Source organism: Xiphophorus maculatus, chromosome 23, assembly GCF_002775205.1.
Source record: "Xiphophorus maculatus strain JP 163 A chromosome 23, X_maculatus-5.0-male, whole genome shotgun sequence".
Taxonomy (NCBI): domain Eukaryota; kingdom Metazoa; phylum Chordata; class Actinopteri; order Cyprinodontiformes; family Poeciliidae; genus Xiphophorus; species Xiphophorus maculatus.
In genome coordinates, this window is record NC_036465.1 from 20,682,416 (window position 1) to 20,703,368 (window position 20,953).

The 20,953-nt window shown below is 39.3% G+C and overlaps 1 protein-coding gene across 1 annotated transcript; it reads right to left on the reverse strand.

The window, feature by feature from the left end:
• Positions 1–1,902: 1,902 nt before the first annotated feature.
• Positions 1,903–16,879, reverse strand: neurl1b (neuralized E3 ubiquitin protein ligase 1B). The gene is made up of 6 exons (XM_005795383.2): positions 16,220–16,879; positions 11,444–11,688; positions 11,035–11,368; positions 7,053–7,787; positions 5,137–5,262; positions 1,903–4,788 (listed from the first exon to the last, which is right to left on the reverse strand). The coding sequence occupies exons 1-6, from the start codon at positions 16,248–16,250 to the stop codon at positions 4,541–4,543; spliced, it is 1,719 nt and encodes a 572-aa protein (XP_005795440.1). The 5' UTR covers positions 16,251–16,879; the 3' UTR covers positions 1,903–4,540.
• Between the last annotated feature and the right edge of the window lie 4,074 nt (positions 16,880–20,953).

Here is a 20,953-nt window from a genome sequence, read left to right on the forward strand (position 1 = left end):
ATCTGACAATCAGGCACTGGGTGAAATATAATAACAAAAATGAATGTTCATAGATCTGAGTCAGCAATCAGGGCTTCAGCTCTCGCATGTTCAACACCACATCAGAATGACCATCTGACCCAGCAATCATCATGGTATTAATCAAACATTAGCATTAAAATCGCAATAAAAAAATAAATCTTAGCATTTATCCAGAGCAGCATTAGCATAAAAAACACAGCAAAGTTAATACCTGAAAGAAGAAAAGATGATTAACATTTTTTTTTCTTTTTTAGCTCCAGATCAGTTATTTATGCCCATTAAATTATCTGTTGAACTGAAAAATGCAATCCAATATACGTACTAATAGTAAACTAAAAAAAAAAAAAAAGATTGAGAATGGAATTACGCAACACATTTGCTGTTGATTTGAATCTTAATGTGCTATAAATTGAACTGAACTCTTTAAATAACAATTGTTATGATTCTTCTTTGTTGCTTAGTCAGCAGGGAACCTTAACTTCAAAATGTCGTGTATTGTCCAGGTGTGTTTCTCTACAGTACTTTTAGATTCATAAATATTATTCAAAAAATTGAATAATTTTAGCTTTCAGAGGAACAATGTCTCCAAAATATGCTAAGAAAAAGTAAGATTTCACTAGACCTTTAGGTCATTGCTGCCTTTTCTTATTTTAATTCTAAAGTTAGGGCTGCCCAGTATTATCTGTCAATAAAAGCCACTGAAATTAGTTTTAGAGCGTGCCTCCGGTTGTTGATGACCTGAGAAAGATTAATGTTGGGGTCAAATATAGTCCAGTTTCGGACACCTAAGGGGTTCTTCTTGGTGATCCTGTGATAAAAAGGGTGTTTGTTATTCCCCACAATACGGCAGTGCAGGAAAGAAATGTTATTTCACCATGAGGCATAACCTCAATATATAAAATGTTATCAAATATGAATAATTAATTTTAAAAAATTCCGTACTCTTCCAAGTGAGAGCCTAATCTGAGCAAATTAAGCATTATATGGCAGCTTTCTGGCCTCAAAATCGCAACAATTCACAACAAGTCCACTACAATTGTTAAAATTCCCGCTTAACAAAGTATGCCTGCAACTAAAATAGGAAAATCAGAAAATAATACAGGGTGTCTTGTTTCTGAAAGATGAAACAAGTCTTATTTGAAACCCAAGGTTTAAATAGCTTATATGTACCTGCTATAGCCTTCTTGGAATGTTGAAAAAGCTCACATATACTGGATAAATGCTGCAGGAAGTTGATGGCAGCAGGATACCTGGGGACGCCTCCTGCGACCTTCTGTACTGCTGAGGATCAGCTCCTCAACCTCTATCCAGCGCGTTATATTTCTGTTCATTTTTTAAGCATAAAAGTGTCAGTAAGCAGTTTTGTTCTGTATGATGAGTTCTGTAAAACCATCTTAAAATTACAACAGATTTTATTTTGTAGACAACTGTTAAAACAGGCCTTGATTTGAATGTAATTAGATGTTTTCTTTCATGCTAATATAATGGAATAAAATAGAAGTCAGAGTTGATCAAACTAAAGCGATACTATTGCATCAGAGTTGAATAATTCTGGTGTTTCTATTTGCTCCTTCATTAAAATGCATGGTAGTTTCCAACATGTTCAGCATAACCTTTCATCTGCTTTAACTGTTCCCACAGTTCACTCTGTGTAAATATGATAGCTATCATTTCATATCTGGACAGAACATCACATGTTTCAAAATCTTCAGAGTGCAAGCAAATATGACCTTGAGTCTGACAGGGATCAAGGTGAATGAAGGTCAGAGCGATTTTAAAAATGCATCAGAGCTCTTTGTAATTTTTTTAAGACAAGGGATCTGGGCTGTTTAATTAATTCATGATTAGTTGTAGATTTAAATATTCACAAGGACTGTGTCAGACGTGTTAAATGTTTTTATTCAGTGATGATGATTTGTGGTGGTTGAAAAGGTCCAGAACCGCAGAGATGAACTCGATGATTATTAATAAAGACCCTAATAACACAGCAAAACTTAGAATATGGCACTTGGAGAACAAGAACAGGGTCTTTTCATACAAATAAGCAGTGTGTTTGAGGTTTGTCGTAACATACGTAAATGGCTGTGGCTCCATTTAATAACATCATTAAGTAGTCTTTATGAAATATGAATAAGAAAAGTTTCTGATCCAAAACCAAAACCTTGTGATTGAAACTGAGGATGAAGAGATGTTCAAATTAACAGCATTGCAGTGAAAAGGTTTCTCCATGAAATAATGACATTTACGTTTCAGTGTCATGCTTCACATGAAAACAAAATCATTTCCTCCTTTGCAACTTAATTTTCTTCCCTGAAATGTCAAAAAATTTAAATGATCCTCAGGGGAAAACCCCCCCAAAACATCACATATTAACAAAACAAACTGCCACATGTGTTTCTTAAGATTTGTTCACTTTCCAATAGATATTTTATTAAAATGCTGTAAAGAAAAAAAGATGGCTCATTTTACAAGAAAGTATAAATCAGCAAAGCTTCATTATTCAAAAAAAAATACTATCATGATTCTCATGAGTTCTATACAACATACTATGTTCTATATAGATTATAGTGTAAAAACTAGTGGCGATATTTTCCCTAATAAACAGCAAACATCTATTTCTAGTGTGTACTTCTACATTTAATATCATTTAAATTACTGTGCACACTCTAAGTTGATTTACTCAGGAGCATCGCGTAACAGCAAGGGTATGTTAGTGTTAAATTATAATTGTGCTTTTCAAAAATATCATTTAAATTAGTCTTTATGAAATAAAACTAGATAAAATGTATTTAGACAATATTGTCAGTCTCTCAGAGTGCAAAACCAGATTTTTCCTTTTTTTTCCTCAAGCAAACTTACATTTTTCTAGAGCATGGCATTTCCCTTACATCCAGTCACAACCTTCTCTCTAACCTGCCTTTACTCTCGTTGCATACATTCTGTGTGCCTCAAGGGAGAGCATATTCGGAAAATATGGCTAGGGATTTCATATATATATATTTTTGCTTTTAGCGATATCATAACAACAATCTAAGGCACTCGAAGTCAATGGTCCACAGGTTCTCTTGGTTGACATATACAGCGCCTTGCAAAAGTATTCATACGTCTTAAACATTTTCACATTTTGTCACGTTATAACCAAACACTGAAAATGTGTTTCGGTGTGAATGTGTGTGCTGGGCTGACACAAAACCATTAAGGACAAAGTGAAGGATGCATGGTTTACAAAAACTTTACAGAAAACATTAAAAAAAAAAAAAGTGACATGCATTTCTACTATTTACCATGTGAATTTTATCCCCAGTCTTAGTCTAATTGTTCTTCGAAGGCCCCGCAGGTTTGTTTGAGAACATTAATCTGTTTGCAAGAAAATGATTACTCCTGCACTTTGCAAGTATTGCCTTTATGGAAGAGTAGCAAAAAGAAAACCATTGCTGAGAGAAAGTCGTAAGAAGTCTTTTTATATATATATTTTACCACATGCCATGTAGAGGAAAAATGTGGAAGAAGCTGCTTTGATCAGATGAGACCAAAACTGAAATTTTTGGTCCACATACAAAACTCTATTTGGGATGGATATGTAACACTGCAACAACTACATAGTTGGAGTTGTTACATTTTTAGTTCTATCCAGAAAACAGCACTCACAGAGTGAAACATGGCTGTGGATCCTTTTCTTCAGCAGAGACAGGGAAGCTGTAGAGTTGCAGCTTTAGAGTTCATCGATAGATGGATGGGGCTAAGAAATGGTGAGAGGAAGAGGTACACCTTTCAGCAGGCAACAACCCTAAACACCCAACTGGTGCTAGAAAGCAAATTGTTGAGATTAAAATTTGTTAGAGTGATTCAGCTGACGTCTAGATCTAAAATCAGGTTTGAGAGTGGATGTTTACCAATGTTTGGGCTATTTTACAAAATAAGAAATGTTCTTCTCTAGATGTCCAAAGCCCGTAGAGATGTGCTCTAAAAGTTCAGTTGTAACAGAAAATCTAGTGTGGTTCTACAATGGCACGCCACACTTTTCAGTTGTTTTTTTTGTCCTTCGCGTCACAATAATGTACCAGTTCGGGTTGATTTTTGTCACAGAAAATCCAAACTAAATGGATTGAAGTTTGTAGTTACATAACAAAATGTGTTCAATATCTATGTTTTCTCTTTTTTTTTTGTAAAGGACTTCTACATACCTAGAATGTCAACAATAAGGACAAGAAAGTCACAGCAAGCCTCTCTGCTTCAACAACACAGGTGAGATGATGTGGAAAACATAAAACGGAGCACACGTCTCATCATATCTTGGCGGAAGTAAAGGTAGTCAAAACATCGAGTCTGGTTATTAGTCCATCTTAGCTCTGACTCCAGACTGCATTCAGCCACATGTAAGGGAAATCTAAGAGGCACAGTGATGTTCTGATGCGGTCAGTTTCTGGTTTAAGGTCAGGATTGTGGTCCAGCGAAGCCTGAGAGGAGTCGACAGGTGGTAGAGACGCACGAAGCACCTGCTCACAAAGCGGAGCCTCCATCACGGCCGATACGTTTTGATTACATCTTTGATGGGCCTCCTGCATATCGGGCAGCAGGCATTGATTTGTCTCTTCAGCTTCTGCCCGCAGTCGTTGCACAGGCACATGTGTCCGCAGGTGTAGATGACCGCGTCCACCTCCTGGTCGAAGCAGATGGTGCACTCTCCGTTCTTCCCAGCAGGGGGCAGCTCAGAGGCAGACAGGGAGGGGGATGTAGGGGGGCTAAGCGGGGAGCTGGGAGCAGTCACTGGAAGGAGAGAAGACAGCTTGAATGAATGGAAGAGTAATCCTCTGTTGTTGATGGAGGATGAGTTTTTTATGTTTAATATTCATATATCTGCTCAGAACAATATGTAAAAAAAAGACTACTCTAAACATTTTTAACAAAATGTCCTTGCCAATGACAAAATCTTAACATTCCAGAAATGTTTTAGTAGAAGCCTCGCTTCCTGTAATGGATAAAATTACGAAAAAACAAATTTCCCCTGCAGTTTGTCAGAACTGCTGCAAGTCTAAGTCGTCCCTTGGGGGCCTCATACAGGCCTCCATATATACAGTATAGTATAATTCATGCTGTCAACATCTGGCATCTTACCCAGAGAGGATTCTGAGGCAGAGGAGGATCTGTTGACGCTGAAAGCCAGGTCTGAGTCACTGTCATCTGGGCTGCTGCTCTGAGAAGTTGTGGGGGATGTGCAGGGAGGACTGGACTGCAGTGTTCCTGTTCCGCAAAGACAATTATAAATCAACAACCGCCACACAATTAGACTCCCTATCTATAAAAGGTTGGGTTTCAGTTCGAGGATATATTTAATTTAAGTTAAAATGAGTGATTTCAGAACATCGGCTGCCCGAATGTAAAGCTGCAGGCTGTACTCTGACATGCCCGAAGCAGACAGATTAAAAATGCATGCTTATTCATTAGAGTGACTTTTTTTCACGGTCTTCTATTCATAGCAGAACATTGCTGGATTAAAAACAAGAGAGAACGGGGTCTGGTCTGATGGGAGTTTATGTGGGAGTTGGACCACAGGGACTGAAAAAGGTCACGGCTCAAGGTTAAACAGCCTAATGAAGAACAAATCTACCCAGATGAATTCCTTTAGCCTGGGAAAAGAAAAATGTTGTCATCATTTCAGGAAGCCCATGTTTGGTTTGTGGAATATTAAGATTCCTTTCAATCTAATTGTGATTAACCGGAATTAGAATTAGTTTTTAGTGTTTAGTACTTTAAAACTGTCAGATTTACAAATAAGTAATGCAGATAACAGGAAGGCTAAACATATTACAGATAAGTTGCTCTGTTTTACCATGTTGAGCTTTCAACGTCTCTCGGTTTTAGAACCGATCCAGAAATGTTGGAAATCTAAGAAGTAAGTAAGGCTTTACATTCGCTATGAAATACACAGAGAGACTGCTGCTGAGAGATGCTAATGCTAGTAGCTCAAATGTAGCAAAAGCTGCTAAACAGTTCAAAATCAAATCAATAAATATTATGAAAGTGAATGTTTACAGACACATGCAGTGACACCACATCTGCTTCTAACACAAATAATTAATGACCATTGAGACAGGAAGATGTCTTGCTTCTTTATATTGAACCTTGAACTTTGAAGCTCCTGACTGTTTTGGTACAAAATCTCATCTGCTTGGACAAAAGAGGATTTCAAGTAACTTAATTGTCAACTCTAGAAAATATGGCCATGTAACTCAGACAAATTGTATTTATAATCAAAAAGTTGCATATAGTAATTTCATGTAGTTTGTCAGTAGCAGACATACTTTCAGTTCATGGCTAAAATAAATGGAAATTGGGTGTCATTTAATGTCTCAAAAAAATAATAAGCAGAGATCACACATAGATTGACTTATGATATAAGAGATCTGAACGTTTTTATGATTATTTCTCTTCAAAACTCATCAAAAATACTTCACTAAAAAGACAAGTAAACTGATATGTACAGTCTGGTTTAAGAAATAGCTTGCTTGCAGGTAAGCAGAAGGGAAAGAGATGGCGTTGAGAAAAGAGGACTAAAAATCGGCCAGCTATTCTTGAACGCTTTTGAATTACGGTCTTGAAGAAAAATCTGCTAATTTCTGTATTTTAAGGTCGGAAATTTACAAAGCAAACACACAGAGATCAAAAGTCTGCCAACTCTGATTGTCTATTTACATTTACTTACTGGAACAGGAGGTAGAAAGCTAACAGTGCAGTACTGTGGATAAATACTTTATGTATGATCTCCTCACCTTTCAAAGAGATACATCCCATCTCATCTTATTGTGTCATTACTGTTTGCATTTAAAAACAGATGGAGAAATGGTGCTAAACTGATGTGCCTCATCGTCACAGGCTTTATGTGCTCACAGCTCTGTGCCATTAAGCATGAGTGAATAAAATTTTATTTTTCTTTAAAGGGGAAAGTTCCAGTGATTGCTATCCAAGTTGTTTTATTGCTTTGGCTCCTCAGATGCTTTGTGTGCTTTATGTGTCGCTCTAAACACACTTACCGAGTATCCTGAGTCTGTTCACAGCTCCATGCAGTGTGAAAAAGGCCCACAGGACCTGAGAGGAGTCTACACAGAGCAGCCGGCCCCGTCCCACTCCGTTCACCCCGTGGTGCACCTCTCCGCTGGGCAGCAGACTGAAGCTGAGCACGTCTCCAGAGCAAGGCATGGGGAAGCCGCGGTGCAACACCCAATATTCCTTCCGGTCCAGGAGCACCTCAGGGTCAGCCGGCAGGTCTCCAGAGTGCAGACAAGCTGGGTCGCAGGATGTTAAACCGAATGACATCGACCCAAAGTAAGGCAGTCCCAGGTGGCCCACCTCCACATACAAAGTCTCTCCCACGTGGAGCGGCCGGTCGCTGAACACCAGAGTCCGGCTGCTGTCCAGAAAATGGATGCAGGCGGCCAAACGGTCTGCAGAGAGTATCACATCAGATCCACGGATCAGGTGAAAGTGCAAGTCATTGTCCAGCAGGGACGGCAGACCCCGGACACCCCTCGGAAACGCAGAGGAGACGGTCGAGGACGGCGTGGAGGAGGAAGAAGAGGATGAGCAGTAGTGGATGAGCTGAGAGTAGTTGTTGAGCTGGAGGTTGGCCATTTTGGCAGCAGCCGCCTGGTTGTTCTCCAGCTGATTGTTGCTGTAATTGGCCGAGTCGTGGCTGCTCTGGGGAAGATAGGCACTCAGACGGGCAGCGCTCAGGCAGCTGGACCCCACGCTCTCAGCAAATGTGCTGTCTGTGAAGCAAAATGTGCACGAAAACGTTAATGGCTATTCAGTGGCCTGATATAATCTGTCCCAAAACATTTCTCTGTTCTCTTCTAGTTGGCACTTTACTCTTATTTTCCAAGACAAGACATGAAAAAAATTTACTAACTGTCAGGAATATTAGTTCAAACTGATTCAGACAAATTTTATAACACTTACTGGAAAGCTGTAATATTGGCAATAAAATGAACTACAAGGGAGCTAAAAAATCTGCTATTAGTCACAGCTCTTTTCAGAGGCTTCATTTTTCCAGAAGATTTATGACGTCTTCTGAAAAAAAATAACTCATTGATGTTGCTTTTTGCTGTCTGTGTTGTATTTCAGCCCTTTTTTCAGATGTTGAGTATGTCTCTACCAGCTTCGCACGTCCAGAGACTGAAGTTTTTGCTGATTTTCTTTAGCAAGAATAGCTCACGCTTGGACAAACGGATTGGAGATTTCAATTTGATTTAGGTCTGAACTTTAATTGGGCCATTTTAACACACGACTAGGCTTTAATCTAAACCATTGCATTATACCACTTACTCACTGTATAAGATTATAATACTGCAAGAACGTGCACCTCTAACAGGCTTTGTTTTTTTAGGACTACACATATTTAGCTCTATCTGTCCCCCTTCACCTATTACCAGTTTCCCTGTCTTTGCTCAAGTACAGGTTCCTCACAGCATGTTGTTGCCACTGTCATGTTTCACAAGGGGTACGGTATGTTCTAGGCGATATGCAGCGTTAGCTTTCCACCACACATAGCAATTTATATGACCACCTTCTTCCACATGTTTGCTGTGTCGCCCACTTGACTTGTGACGAACTTTTTCTGGGTTTCTTTTAACACGTATTGCCACTCATTTTAAAAGGCTCAATCTATGTAGTGTATGATTAGTAGTTGTCCTGTCAACAGATTCTCCCACTTGAGTTATGGATCTTAGCCAGAGATCTCAAGAGGTTCTGAATCTCTGATTAAGGTTTTCCTTGTCTGGACTGTCGGTATAGATTGATGTCCATGTCTTTACAGCTTTGAAGTTAAGCAAAGGTCTTCAGTTTTAGATTGAACTATATTAGGTAACATTGGTTTAAGCCAAACCCATATGATCCAATGTTCTGCCCGTCCTTTCTGCTGTTTGTCCGCTAAAAATACTCCAAACTTCTCGAGCCCCTGCTGAACAGCTGGATCTATACTATTATTTTTTGAAGACTGAGGCTATTTCTGATGAGAACGCATTGATAAAATTATTTACAATGCGTTTCATTTTTGCACATGTTGAGAATTTCACAGTTTCTAAGCCAACTAAGGGTTGTTTCTGATGACAAAATATGATGTTAGCATCCAGAAATCAAAACGTAAACACATCTATGTTGAATTTAGTCCCACGTTGTATTTACTTTACGTGGACAAACAAGCATTGTCAGGAAGAGCTTCAGCTTCTCTGTACTCCAGAAACAGATATAAACAAGTCTGCTGCTTGTAGCCCCCCTCTGACTTATGGTGCATTCCTTTACCACTATTTCTAGAGATGTTGGAGCAGTAGAGCTCCCTGGCCCCTCACCAAAGCTTCAGGGATGGACAGCCTTGACCAAACAAGGCTACAGCTTCTGTCAGGCGAAGACAAACACGCCCGACATGTAAGTGTAAGAGCGAGGACAGCGAGGGGACAAACGTTGATGGAAGCGAAGCCGACGAAAACGCAGAAAAGTAACACGGCTCAGGAAAGTGATAGTAAGAGAGTGTTTATGGAAGTTGTGAATAGTAGTTGGGAGGGTGAATAGACCGCATGACATCTGTTGCTCATTTCTCCATGTCATGTTAGCCAATTTGAAATAAAGAGGCTCTGGTTTTTAAGACAAACACAGATCCGTTTTGACACACGGATCATTCATCATCGAGCCATCCCAGACCATTTGAAACCGACCCATGGGGCTGTAAAGCCAAACTCCCAAGAATCTGTCTAATTTAGCCGTGAATATGTTGACCCTATAAAAAATGTGTTTCTGTTGACTTTGGGTTGTCAAAACACATGGTCCCAAGATGACTGACTTGAATCCAAATAGTAAAATATGGAGTACTATAGTCAGAGCCTTGCAAAAGAATTTATATCGCTGGAAGTTTTTCACATTTTCTCACAAAACAACCACAAACTTCAATGTGGTTTATCTTCTAACAGGTAAGTACAAAGTAGTGAATAATTGGGAAGCTAAAGATAATTAAACAAGGTTTTCTACTACTCTGATAACTCTAAATAAAATCTATTGCAACCAGCGTTCTGCAGAAGCCTCCAAACTTCTCTGTATGATCTCAGTTTAAATCCAGATATTCTGTGAAACCCTCTGAGGATTTTTAGAGGAGTGTAAAACAGGTTAGGTTGTAAAATAATATCCCAAGGAGCGTCTGTTCTGGCCATCATCTAAAAATGGAAAAAAGAACAAAACAGTTGCAATTCTAAGAAGACATGGCTGGGCAAGGAGAGCAATATCTAGAGAAGCAGCCAGGAGGCCTGTGGTATCTCTGGAGGAGCTGGAGGAGCTGCTGAGATCCTTTGCTCAGGTGAAGACAATTTGTTGATAAGAAAAGGATTCAGCCCTATAATCAACACACTTGGGCTGAGACCAACATTTATTTATTTATTGGCCTTTTTCAAAACGTATTTGTGACACAAAACTAACACTGCGCTTCACTCTAAATGAATTATCTCAACAATGAAACATTGTAATGCTGAAAGAAGACATGACGCTGTGGCACAAGGCTCACCTCCTAAAAGTGACAACTCAAAACATTTTTTTTTTTATCAAAGCATAATCATTTGTCATTATCCCCTCGTCTAAGATGACTTAGTCTAATTTGGCTGAGCTTGAGCTGTTTTGTAGAGATGGATAGACAACGGAAATTGGAGCAATAAGTGCAGCATAACTAGGTATAAACATGGAGGACAAATACGCACCAAACTTTTCAAATCTTTTTTTCTAAAAAAAAATAAAAATAAATGCATCCATTTTCTTACACTTCTCATGTATTCACTAACTCATGTTGGTTTATCACAATATGTTTAAATAAAATATGGTGAGGTTTGTAGGCAAAGCTGTTTATGGTTTTAACAAGGGCACAAAAAGTTTTTACAAAGCACTGTACATGGCTAAAGATCTTTATATTAGAAGTTGAGTTTGCTCACACAACTTGATCTTTTCATAATGCACTGACTACCAGCATCACGAGATTCTTACCAAGCAGTGTGACCTCCTGAGTGATGCCGTAGATGTCGATGATTGCCCAGAGTGGGCAGCCAATGCTGAGCCCACAGTGGAAGAGGATGGGCTCCCCATCATTAATGCTGTAGAAAACCCTCCCGTGGCGATCAGCCCAGAACGATAGCATGTTGTCCTTTATGGCCAGTCTCTCAGGCAAGGCCTTGGCCCAGTAACCGGGCCGCGTCACCAGATCTGGGCACGCATACTTGGGGATGTCAGTGGCCTCTAGCTCACTTGGATCCAGACTGGTGAAACCAAAGCGCAGTGCTCCACTCCAGCCAGTGTGCACACCGGTTAGGCGAAGACGGACCTGAACACATGAAATTGTTACAACTGTTGTTACTGCAGCCTTATCAGAATAACCATACAGAGAGATGAAGCAAACCTTTTCATAGAGGTGGACGGGGCGGTGGCTGAACGTGATGCCATTGCAGAAGCTGTTCTTGCGAGTCGCTCTTCGAAGCTGCCCATCCAGCCTGATGTTCTTCCCCCTGGCATGCGGGTTAAAGCGCAGCGACTCCAGGTTGATGTTGACAGGCGGGGCAGACGTTCTTCTCTCCACACCTGACCCATTGTTGGGCAGCGTGTAGTACTGCCTGCTAGCCACCGGGCGGGGTTGCAAAGTAGCATCTGTGTGGGTAAACATCAAGAGTTACGTAGGTAGATGAGAACAGAGCCCTGCAATGATTCGGCTAACACGGCGTCTGAACTGCAAGTTTCTTTTAAATTGTTATTGCATGAGCTGAGAGTACAATGTCTGCAGACAACTAAAATCAGCTGTTTTAAAGTGCAGCATTAGAAAATAGGGAATTGACAGTCTTGTGCATTAAAATTGTTAATTGACTCAAATAAATTAGTCTGTAAAACACTGGGAAACTGTCTAATTTATCCCCTTTAGATCAAACTAAAGTTTGCAACATACGCCATTAGTCTTTATCATACTTACACACCCCTGGCCTACAGCATAAATAAACCCTGCATAGCCTTCTTTATTCCTTGAGTTATCTTCAAAAGAGGAGAATGAATCACGCCGTGCATAGTCAGTGTCAAAATACCAAAATAAAAGGCCTAATCTTTGATTTCGTCTGCACAGAAGGAGTCAGCATCCTAGTTAGCGAAAAAGAATCCCTTGATGAGCATCGCAAAACAAACAGATCAGAACTGAGGAGAAGACAAATCGAGCGCCAGCTCAAATGAGACATGAATGATGAGTGTTTATGGTATGGACTGGCTGTGAGTCGACACTCAAAGGGAGGCGGTGCGTCTCCTCTACTCCTGCGGGCCACGGCGAGATTACGTTCCTGTTACAAATTCACGGCGTTCTGGTGCAAAGACAATAACTCAGTGAAATGTTCCACAGCACATTTCCTAAATTAGGCATTATCACTGATTATATTCTAAACTATAGAGCTCGAAAACATCTGTAACATCTCAAACAATGTGCCTCTTCCCATCTGCACTTGAGCATTTTGGGTTTTGAGCAAGTAAAATATACTTTGGAGGTTAGTTCAACATAGAAAACATGTTGAGGCTTGACCTGACCGCCTGAGGCATAACTGCCTCGCTGACGGAGGGACAAACAGGGAAGTTTAATCACATACAGTGAGACATGATATAGACACTTGTTTGCCCTTATCAGATGGAAGTCGCGGCAAGTCAAGCAGCAAGGCGCGGCTCAAAGCACATTATGACTGCAGTTGGGGCCTCACATAAAATAAGCTAAATTTGTTGTTACAAATATATAGGAAGAATAAAGACCCACAGATCTTTAAGGTGTTTTGACTGCAAAATGTAAATTTATCAATAAACCTCTTTGTGTCTTTGCATCTTTCAGTTTTCAACTACAATTGGAAATTGCGTAAACAAAAAATATTGCCTTTTTTTCTGTCTAGGAAAATTTCTAGTAATAAAAGAAATAAAGAAAAATCAAGAAAATGTAAAATGACTATCAAACAGCGCTAAACAAAAAAACAATCTCCTCACATTCGGATTCAACTCCTTTCAACAGTATATAAAAGTACCATCAGTGGACTGTCAGCTTGTAGCAACAACGTTCCCGGTTCAATCCCACCCTGACCTTTTTCTGCATAGAGTTTGCATGTGTGGGTTCTCTCCAAGTAGTAGATACTATGGTCTGCCCCACTAATACTTAGAAGGAATTAGCAAATTTCAAGTAAAAGAAGTCAACTTGGCAGAAATTCATTTTCTAATCAAAAATCCACATTTGTTTCTGCTGGAATACAACACCAGGATAACTAGAGAAATGAATTGCACTTCTGCCATTTTGTACCTCAGACAAACATTTCCAATCCAGCAGTAATTTGCTGCTTCTGTTTGTAGATGTGTTACAATTTTTAAGTGTTTAGACTGCATAAAGAAGTGCACTCACTGGTACCATATTGTGTTGCTAGTAGTAATCAGCATGGTCCCTGCACAAACATTACCCAATTTCTGATCTGCAACTAGAACAAAGTGGAAGTTGGAGATGTTGTAATGCTGCTGTAATGCTGTAATGCATTTGTCTAGGAAGTTGGAACTTCCATCTGAAAATGACAGACTGTAAATTGGAAAATCTTTGGGATTTGCAACTGTTGTGCCCCCTTAACCAAGCTAGTAGGCAAGCTAACAACAAAGTGTTTTCTATATTTTATGCACTCAAACACTAGATTAATATACTTAAGAATAGATAATATATGGTACCGTGTGTGTGACACTGCTTAACACAATAGAGGAAGTGTGAATTTCATATCTTCTGAGACAGAAAATGTAAACGGTACTTGAATTTCACAGATTTGGTGTCTGACTGGGCCGAGATCATTCTCAATTATGAGTAACTACTCACACTACCACACATTTTGAGGCGAAGAAATCATTTCTCTGGATTGACTCTAAAAACATCCTCTGACCTCTGGACTGTGTCTGCCACTGCTCAATGGTGGCCAATTTATTTTTGGGAAATGCTGAACCTTCAGGATTCTAAAAAATGGAAAAGCATAAATGAAATCCTAAGACTGCACAAGACTGTCATACCAAGGCCATCTTCTTCAAATAGAAAAACGATTTTAAGCATTCTTCATATTCTTCTTTAGCTGAACAAGCTGCTTATTTACTTAAATATCTTAGATGAATCTAGTTTGGATTATAATCATTTATTTCTGACTGGTAAGCTTTGATGACTTTGTTGTGATGTAACCACGATTTCTGCTAAAGAAATAATAGCCATGTTTACCAGGAAATGTACGTTATAAAAAGAAGTTCTAAATGGAAATAAAGCCAACATAATTATTTACATTTTGATTAAATAGATTAGTATGTAGATGTAATGTTCAAAATCAGTTCAAAACTATAAATATTAGCCAATTCATTTTGGTAGCAAGAAACACTTTGACTGGCGCTGGTTCCATCAATCTTAATTCTCATGTAAGGTTGTAAGGTTGCCAAGTTTGTTGTGGATTCTTTCATGTCTGAATGCAAATTTAAATTTGGCACAGAACTTGTGGTTCAGAAAGTTCGTCTCAGAGCAAGCCTGCTTCATTTAGCCCGGTCTGTGGTGTTGCTACGGTCAAACTGCCTAGCAACCTCAGCTTAACCCTGAGGCAGACATTGCCGATGAAGGCAATATTAGCTGCGGTTTTCAAGTAAGGCTAACAAGCCACCTTAGCTAGAATGATTTGAAAAGTTAACTATTATTACTTTATGAACATCATGTGACTTGAATGATTTGAAAAGTTAACTATTGTTACTTTATGAACATCATGTGACTTGAATGATTTGAAAAGTTAACTATTGTTACTTTATGAACATCATGTGACTTAACTAATTAGCATTAGCGCTAATGCTAAAGCAAATGTTGCTATCACACTGAGCTCTCTTCTGTCAATGGAGTAAATCTGTGGGCTTTTCAGGGAAACTTTTTACACACCACCTTCTAAGATTTTGAGTAATTACTATTTCAGTAACATTTTAATCAAAACAATTCCTAGTTCTTGTAACTTTTAACATGCAAGGACAAAATTTAAAGCAAAATTACCTTTATAAGTTAGAAATCAATAAGTTCAATCAACAATTTAACTTTTTTTTTTTTTTAAGTTTTTTTTCCCCCCAATTTGTGTTTTGTTGCTGTTAAAAATACATCAAAAATCTTGAATAAAAATGATTACCATTGCACTAATTTTATTGAGTCAATTCTTTGTTTTCACAAATCAAGTGAAAGTCACAAGTCAAGCTTTCACAAATCAAAGCTTGACTCGATTTTACATGGATTTCCAGAAGGAAACATTCCTGGCAAAAAAAAAAAAAAAAAAACAACCTAATGTGAGTTGCTGTGATGGCAGCACCCCCTTATTCAGTTGCTGAGACGGGCCTGCTGGGAGCGTGGGAGTGTGACAGCCGTTAAATCAAAGTGATATAGGGGAACTGATTATCAAGTAATGGGCTCTAGGTAACATGACAAAGTGGCTCAGAGCTTAGAGTTCATAATCACGAAGAAAACGAGACTGACAATCAAGCGCATACAAGAATAAAGCACTGCTAATCACTCGAGACTGCTCTTAAAGTAATAGCACTTGGAATAAAACGATATTTTGGTGTTTGTTCCTTTTCTCTTCTAGTGATGTATATATTTAACTATTGTGCTCAATGGGCTACCTTGGTGTTTTGAGCTTTTACGAACTACTGCAATTAAACCTTGCTGAAATTTGAAATAAATAGCTAACTTTAAAAAAAAACATGCTAAATATCTGCCTGAAATAAAACAAAGTACCATAGCTTTATCATTTAAATTTTAACGCGGCAGTGAAAAAGATGTGCTTTTTCATAAATGAAGAGGCTTTTCTAATAAGATCTTTGTTCATGAAATTCACATTTTTGCTATCATCGCTCTCAAGTTTGCACTACTGATGTGAATCCTGAAGCTGATCATATGGATGTGTTGTTTTTTTGTTTGTTTTTGTTTTTTTTTTCTGGAGCACCGCGGCTGCTGAAGGAAAGGAGCGCTTCCCGGGGAATCACGCTCATCTCCCCCGTGATGCGGAGCGCATCAGTGCACGGCGATCACAAGACAAGGCATGTGTAGCCTATACACACCTCTGCTGTTTCCCCCACATTAATAAGCCAATAATGACCGAAACAAGGGGAGGAAAAAAAAAAAAAGAAGCCTCACCTATTAATGGCTTTGGCGCTGTATTCCCCATTATATGCTGATGTTTCTCGCACCGGCTGACAACTTAATTCCGATTGCAGTATTTCTCTGTCCATCCATGTATCCTCGCACCGACGTGCACCTCCCCCGATCGGCTTGTGCTCCAGCGCCTTCCGCTTCGCGACGATCCTCCCAGATGAAGCATGGACCCGCTCTTCTTCTTAATGTCAACCCCAAGGCGCTGCGACAGGCAGACACCTCGAACTGGCGCACAGCTGCCCCCTCCTTTCTTTATCGTGGGCTCCCCTCTGCACGACTTTAAAGAAACAGTGAGCGCAGATCCCACGCAGCCTCCTGATAATTAACTCCGCGGTTAATTTACGCTAATGAAACACTAACGATTGTGCAGCCAATAGTACTTAAAAAATAAGGCATGCCTAATCCAAAGGGAACGGGGTTTGTGGATACATTTCCATACAGAGTCAGGCGGACAGGATGCTGAGAACTTTGAAAAGTCCTTGAGATTGGTGGAGAGATATAATCAACCAGAGTACAGATGTACAGAGCCTTACACATTTATAAAGCAGACTAACAGATAAGGACTCCACACTCCTGATAAAAGTCAAAGTACCGTCTGAGGAAATCCCCGTTTTTTTTTTTCCACACCCTATCCTCTGCCCTCCCACAGCCTTGACTGCTGGGCTTCTCTCAAGCTGTTTCCTGTCTTTTGGATCTCTCTGCTCTCAGAGGAGTCATGCATGGCCTGCAGGGCTTGTAGGAATGAGAACTGCATCAATGAAAGCAGTTCTGGGATGACATGTCTCCTGCAGCATGAGCGAGATAGAGAGAGGCCCACGGTGCTACAGTAATCTGTGTCACACAGCACAGCGGGAACAAAAGCCTGTACTTTTAAGAAAATAACATGCTGCGAAAATGTTCAAGCGTGCTCACAGAACGTGGAGGTTTCTGGGCAGACTGACTGAAATCGGAGGCCAACCAAGTCTTGTCAGCGTTGATGTTTGGGTGATGGCAGACTGGGACTAAATATAACTCTAAGACAAAAGCATTTGTTTCTGCATGCTCAATGCTGTTTGTTTTAGCAGGATACTGTGGCTCCCTTAGAGTCTTAGGTGAATGAATGGTGTTTGGGGTGAAGCAAGGCAGAAATGAAAAATTCTCCCCACGCCTCTCTCCTTAGCTTCGGAAATAAAGAGCTGCAGTGGTGAGGGGATTAACACAGGAAGTGAATATGGCTGCGATGATGTCTGCCATCAAGCTTTCCCTGTAAACACAGCAGAGCTGCAGTAACAAGTGCCGCTTCCCCCCCTGACGCTTTCTGCACTGCCTATGCGGACTACAGGGTGTTAATGAAAGCATAATGATTGCAGATTTAGTTTAAATGCAAGCATCTGTATCTCCAGGTTTGTTTTCAGCAGTTATTTAGAGGTCCTTCAAGATGTCTGCAGGAATTAAGAACATTGCAGAGACACCGGTGATTAAAAAACAAAGCAGAAAGCTGTGAAGAGGGGTTGAGTTATAAAGTGATATGCTACATTTTTAAATGTGTTAACACTCGATTTGGTGAATTTCCTGACAATGGAAAGCATAGGATGTACAGTACAGACAAAAAGTTTGGACACACCTTCTAATTCAATGGGTTTTTTTATTTTCATGACTATTTATAAGGCAATAAATCCCACTTATTAACCTGACAGGGCACAACTATGAAGTGAAAACCATTTCAGGTGACTACCTCTTGAAGCTCATCAAGAAAATGCAGAGTGTGTGCAAAGCAGTAATCACAGCAAAAGGTTGCTACTTTGAAGAAACTAGAATATAAGGGCTATTTTCAGTTGTTTTACACTTTTTTGTTTAGTGCATATTTCCACATGTGTTATTCATAGTTTTGATGCCTTCAGTGTGAATCTACAATGTCAATAGTCATGAAAATAAGGGAAACTCATTGAATTAAAAGGTGTGTCCAAACTTTTGGTCTGTACTGTAGTTCTAGCTTTAAATGAATAATTCACAAAATGTTGTGCAAAATAAAAATGTAAAATATGCAACATTAGGACTCTGAAATGGCTGAGAAATTTTAGCTACAAAATTGTTTTTAGTTGATTTTCCAAAAACATAACAGCTTCCTGGTCCAAGACCGCATCTAAATCTAATTGAACTTCTGTGGCAATACTGACAATTAAAACGATATTCAAAAGATTCTCTCCATCTTATCTAAATGCGATTGAGCTATTTTGTTCAATCAAATTGGTAAAAAATAAAAGTAAACGTACAGAGTTTGTAGAAAGATAAAAAGGGGATCTACAAAGTACTATTTTAGGGGGGATGATTACACAAAACACTTTTCGAACCTTAACTTGCATTATGTTTTATCCACTTCATAATTATGCAACAGTTTCTTTTGATATGTCATATAAAATCCCAATAAGACAAAAATTAATGTTTGCAGGTGTAACATGACATGGTGTTTTTTTATATAATTCCATCTGTACAGACGCACAAATAGATGTCAACAAAAAAAATTGTATATGCCAAGTGATAAAATGAAAATGTTACATGTTAATTAGTACAATATTGCTAACTGTGTCATGTGCAGACGTCCACAACAGAAAAGCTAAAAGATAACGCGACTGGTAAGAGGATCCGTTCACACTGAGATGTATTCAAAACTCTTCAGGGGAATTTAAGAGAAGCTGCTGCTTTGTTTATAATGGCAAATGCTTTTTCTTTTTACTCGGCCACAGATCTCAATTAGGGATCATCGACAGAAGCTCTAGATTTTCCCAGGCTTTAAAAAAAAATAACAGAAATGATTTAGATGGATGGCTGTGCTTCTTTTACTTGATAATGCATAATTTGTGATGCGTTTTCTGTCTTTATACGCAGAAAGAATAAAAGCACATCTCAGTAGAAAGTTTTTCTTATTTTTTTTACAAACTGCAACGACTGGAGTGCAGTTTCAGCGGGTTAGCACATTTGTTGTTTTTTTTAAAACAAAGAATCCATTTACATTTTTTTACACTGCAGCAGAAAGACGTAAGCAATGCTAATCTTTCACATATTGCTTTAAAACTGCGTAAAAAGCCGCACTGCCTTCCAAAATAAAGCAAACGCAGACAGCAGTCTAATGCTCCGCCACGAAACATAATGCATTGTCCCCCTTCAGGGCATCATGCATCTGTAATGCAGCAGTCCCTCCAAGGCCCCTCCCTTACGGCGATTAAAGTTATTTCCAGAAAAGGAGGGCATATGTCCCGTTTGCTCAAGGAAAGTTGGCCCACAGCGATGCGACTGCTGCCTCGCAGAAGCAGCGCGGTGACTGATCCTTGGAGAGAAATGTGTAACATTTGCAGTATTTTAGCTCTCCGTAAGAAGTCAAAGGCAGAAACGCTGAGCAGATGGCTGCCCGGGAAGGTTTGTGAGTGGTGGTCTCAGTATCAGGCAAGGGCTGCTGTCCAAACCTCAGCCACTGATCTAATGGATGAAGTGAGTCATACCCACCTTCAACGCGAACACAGCCATCTCCGCGAAGCGCGCACAGGCCAAGCACAATGAGCCACATTCATGCTGCAGCTTTCTGGTCACCCTCTCCGTGTGCGTGCACTTTTCTCTACTTTGGCTTGTTCACATCTGCTCTCAATATGGGCTCCTGTCTTTTCATTAGGTCGACTCTTAACAGCCCATTTTGAGTCAAGCACCTGCTTTTCAAAAACACAGTAAGAGTGCAAGCCCTGCCAAAGCCATTGTGTCAGTAAAAGAAAAAAAAAGCGTCTCTCATGTGGATGACGAAGCAATGTATTATTTTTATATATATATTTAAAAAAAACATATTTTTTCAAAGCATCTGCAGTATTTGAGCTTAATTGGACTCCTTTTTGGGAGGTAGAGTTCTTGCCATGTGCATGTGCTCATTGCCCTCACAGATTGTTCTAATTTACAAAATCCTCAGATCATAAGAGCGAAGGCTGTGGTAGTCTGGAGCAGACAAAATGCATGCATGCTTGGTTTCACATGTGCAATTTCAGATTTCAGTAAATTAAAAACACCACTAGGTAGTGAATCGCTGGCAAGGGGTGTAAATTGGAAAAACAAAGCCCAGACAAGGGTATAAGCTGTGCACACTAATGTAGTCCGTCTCAAATCTGCAAGCTTTTTACAATGTTTGCTTTATGGTTAAAGTATCAATAGGGGGTTTGTGCTGTGCTGAAAAAAAACCCAGAATGGAATGATTTTTCTTGGAAATCAAGACGTATAGAAATAATTCTTGCCTCAGAAGAAAAAAAAAATAGATCACATGGAATAAAAGCAACCTTTTAAAACTTACAACTCACAAACTGCCCCAGTGAGTTAGGTTCCTCAGTTATCATTAAGTCATTTTGTTTAACAACCTAACCACCAGGGATGGAAGTTCTCTAAATATTCCCAAAACAAGTGAGTAAGTTGATTTTATTGAAGGCTGTTTTAATGTTTTTATGGTAAAAATAAAAAAGAATTTTCGTTCCTCAACTTTAACTCCAGTCATGTGTGTAAAACTGTAAATCATCTGTTTACTTCTCCATTTTGCATGTGAACTTAGTTATTTGTGCTGCTTTTCTGTAAAAGAGAGAAGTAGAAAGTCAAATGAAATGCAGCTCATCCCCAAGTCAACAGTTTCTTGGGAGAAAATAAAAAAGATCAACCTTCCATTTACCAGTACAGTGACTCCTACATGACCCAACCTTAGGCCTCGTAGCTGGT

What these genes read in the sequence shown, in the direction of transcription:
- neurl1b (XM_005795383.2), bottom strand. Translation starts at nt 16,250, where the DNA reads ATGGGGAATACAGCGCCAAAGCCATTAATAG. An exon ending in CCGTCCACCTCTATGAAAAG is followed by an intron (nt 11,369 to 11,443) that starts GTTTGCTTCATC and finishes TCATGTGTTCAG; the next exon opens with GTCCGTCTTCGCCTAACCGG. An exon ending in GAACAGACTCAGGATACTCG is followed by an intron (nt 5,263 to 7,052) that starts GTAAGTGTGTTT and finishes TTTGCGGAACAG; the next exon opens with GAACACTGCAGTCCAGTCCT.